General features: G+C 67.2%; 1 protein-coding gene across 1 annotated transcript in view; it reads left to right on the top strand.

Annotated features, from left to right (window-relative positions):
• Window positions 1-962, top strand: part of CHRNA4 (cholinergic receptor nicotinic alpha 4 subunit) — a gene marked incomplete at its 5' end in the record, with an annotated part of 10,318 nt that extends 9,356 nt beyond the window's left edge. Inside the window, one exon of the mRNA XM_023519901.1 lies at window positions 240-962. Within this exon, the coding sequence (XP_023375669.1) occupies window positions 240-717 (478 nt within the window). The remainder of the gene's footprint in view (window positions 1-239) is intronic.
• Between the last annotated feature and the right edge of the window lie 1,032 nt (window positions 963-1,994).

The raw sequence follows: 1,994 nt of genomic DNA, 5'->3' as shown, positions 1-1,994 counted from the left end.
AGAAATCGGAGCAGAAAATGGCACTGAGGAAACCGCTTTCCCGGGCACCCCCAAAGTGGGGAGCGGAGCCCCGCCCCTCCCCCGGGCCTGGGGGGGCTCGTGTCAGAGGTCAGGCCGTCGCCCAGGCGCGCCTGGTCCTCGTCCTGCACGGCCGGGGCGGGCGGACGCCCCCTCTCCAGCCTCGCGGCACCCTCCCCTCTTCCGCAAACCGAGAGCCAATCTCACCGCCACGTGGCCAGGACCCTGGCGGTCTTCCAAAGGCCTGCCGCTGCTGCCCCCCACCCCGGAGCTCAGGCACCCCCCTGGGCACGCAAAGCGGGGGGCACAGCGCCAAACCCGGCCCCCACGGCGGCTGTGACGTTGGCCTCCTTGGAGCCCGCCCACCCCAGAGTGTCTCTGAGCCCAGACCTCAGCTGGACAAGCCCCTTCTCCGCACTTGTCACCTCAGCCCGGTGTGCCTGCAACCTCGGTGACCTCGGTGGCAAGGGTAGCAAACGGAGAACTTGCCATGCAAAGCGCCAGGTTCTAGAAGGTTCTGGAGGCACGCGAGGCCGCGGGCGGGGCTGTGGTGACGCGTGTCTGCCGTTGCAGGTGAAGGAGGACTGGAAGTACATGGCCATGGTCGTCGACCGCATCTTCCTCTGGGTGTTCGTCATCGTCTGCCTGCTGGGGACCGTGGGCCTCTTCCTGCCGCCCTGGCTGGCCGGCATGATCTAGGACGCCGGCCGCAGCCGTGGGTCCACGGGCCGCCCGGCACTCCGCGGGGCCACTTCATTTGCCAGACTGTCCCCCACCTCCATCCACTGACAGATGGCCTTGGTGGGGCCTGCCCGGGGGGCTGCTGCTCATGGGCTGGGGCCTGCCCCCCACGGGCTGCGAGGGGGGTGGGCTGCCTGATGCTCGTTCGCGTCTGCAGGGCGGTGTTACTGTCTAAGTCTCATTAAAGTTTATCCAGAGCATGACCACGCGCTGGCTTCCTGCCCAGGACGGCCTGACTGCTCTCTGGCCAAGGCCCCGGGCGCCCCTCCCCCGTGGGACCCCGGAGGCCCAAGCCGCCTCTCCCACCCCTGGGTCCTCGGTGAGTCAGCAAATACCTGAATCTCATTTGCTCAGCTGGGTCCAAGCAGACATTTTGTTTGGCTTCAGTAAATTAGTGAACACCCAGGTGTTGTGCCCTGGGGAGTGGGGCTGCGGTGGGCCGTGGTTCTGCTGGGAGGAGACCTGGGGGCGGCTCCCCGGGGGGCGACCCTCGGGCTCACGGAGTCCTGGGAGTCTTGGGGAAGCGTGTTCAGGCCCCCGGGTCTCCATGGGCACTGGCAGTCAGACCGACAGGACCCGGGCTCTGGGCTCCCCGTCCACGCCCCCATCCACACCTCCCTGTGGGTCCCTGGAGGGTGGGGTCCCTGAGGACAGCACACTCGGGGACGGCTTGGACCCTCTGGAGTGTGGTCCCTCGGGGGTGGGAGGGACCTGTCCTTCAGGCCTCCCGCCCCTGGACTCGTCCTCGGGGCCTGCAGAGCTGAGGAGTCTCTGTCCCACAGAAATGCAGGAGTCATCTTGCCCAGAGGTTGGGAGGAGGCCTGAGGACACCGGTCCTGGGGGCCCAGTGTCATCCCCCCAGGGCAGAGTGCCAGCGGCACCAATAGTGTCCCCTGTGACCCATGGAAAACACTGGCCCTGGGGGTGGCATATGGGTGAGTGGGTGCTGCCCTTAGCCCTCCCTCAGGCTCCAAGTGAGGGGGCAGGACAGCGTGGGCCCTCCCCCAGGAGTGGCCGGTGACAGCGAGCGGAGGAAGGAGGCTGAAGGGGTCAGTCGTTCAGAGTCCCGCCCTCCATGCCCCTGGGGGCCGTGGAGCTGTGGGCAGGACGCCGTCCCCCGTCCCCTGTCAGGTGGTGGCCTGTCACGAGGTGCCCAGGGCACTGAGTGAATAATTGATAAGTTTGAGCCAGCACAAGCCAAGCACCCGATGAGCCTCGTTGCTGCAGAGTTTGGG

The sequence above is a fragment of the Pteropus vampyrus genome, unplaced genomic scaffold (assembly GCF_000151845.1).
Source record: "Pteropus vampyrus isolate Shadow unplaced genomic scaffold, Pvam_2.0 Scaffold239, whole genome shotgun sequence".
In the NCBI taxonomy this organism is placed as follows: Eukaryota; Metazoa; Chordata; class Mammalia; order Chiroptera; family Pteropodidae; genus Pteropus; species Pteropus vampyrus.
The sequence above is the reverse complement of the archived record's forward strand: the minus strand, read 5'-3'. Positions and strand labels throughout refer to the sequence as shown.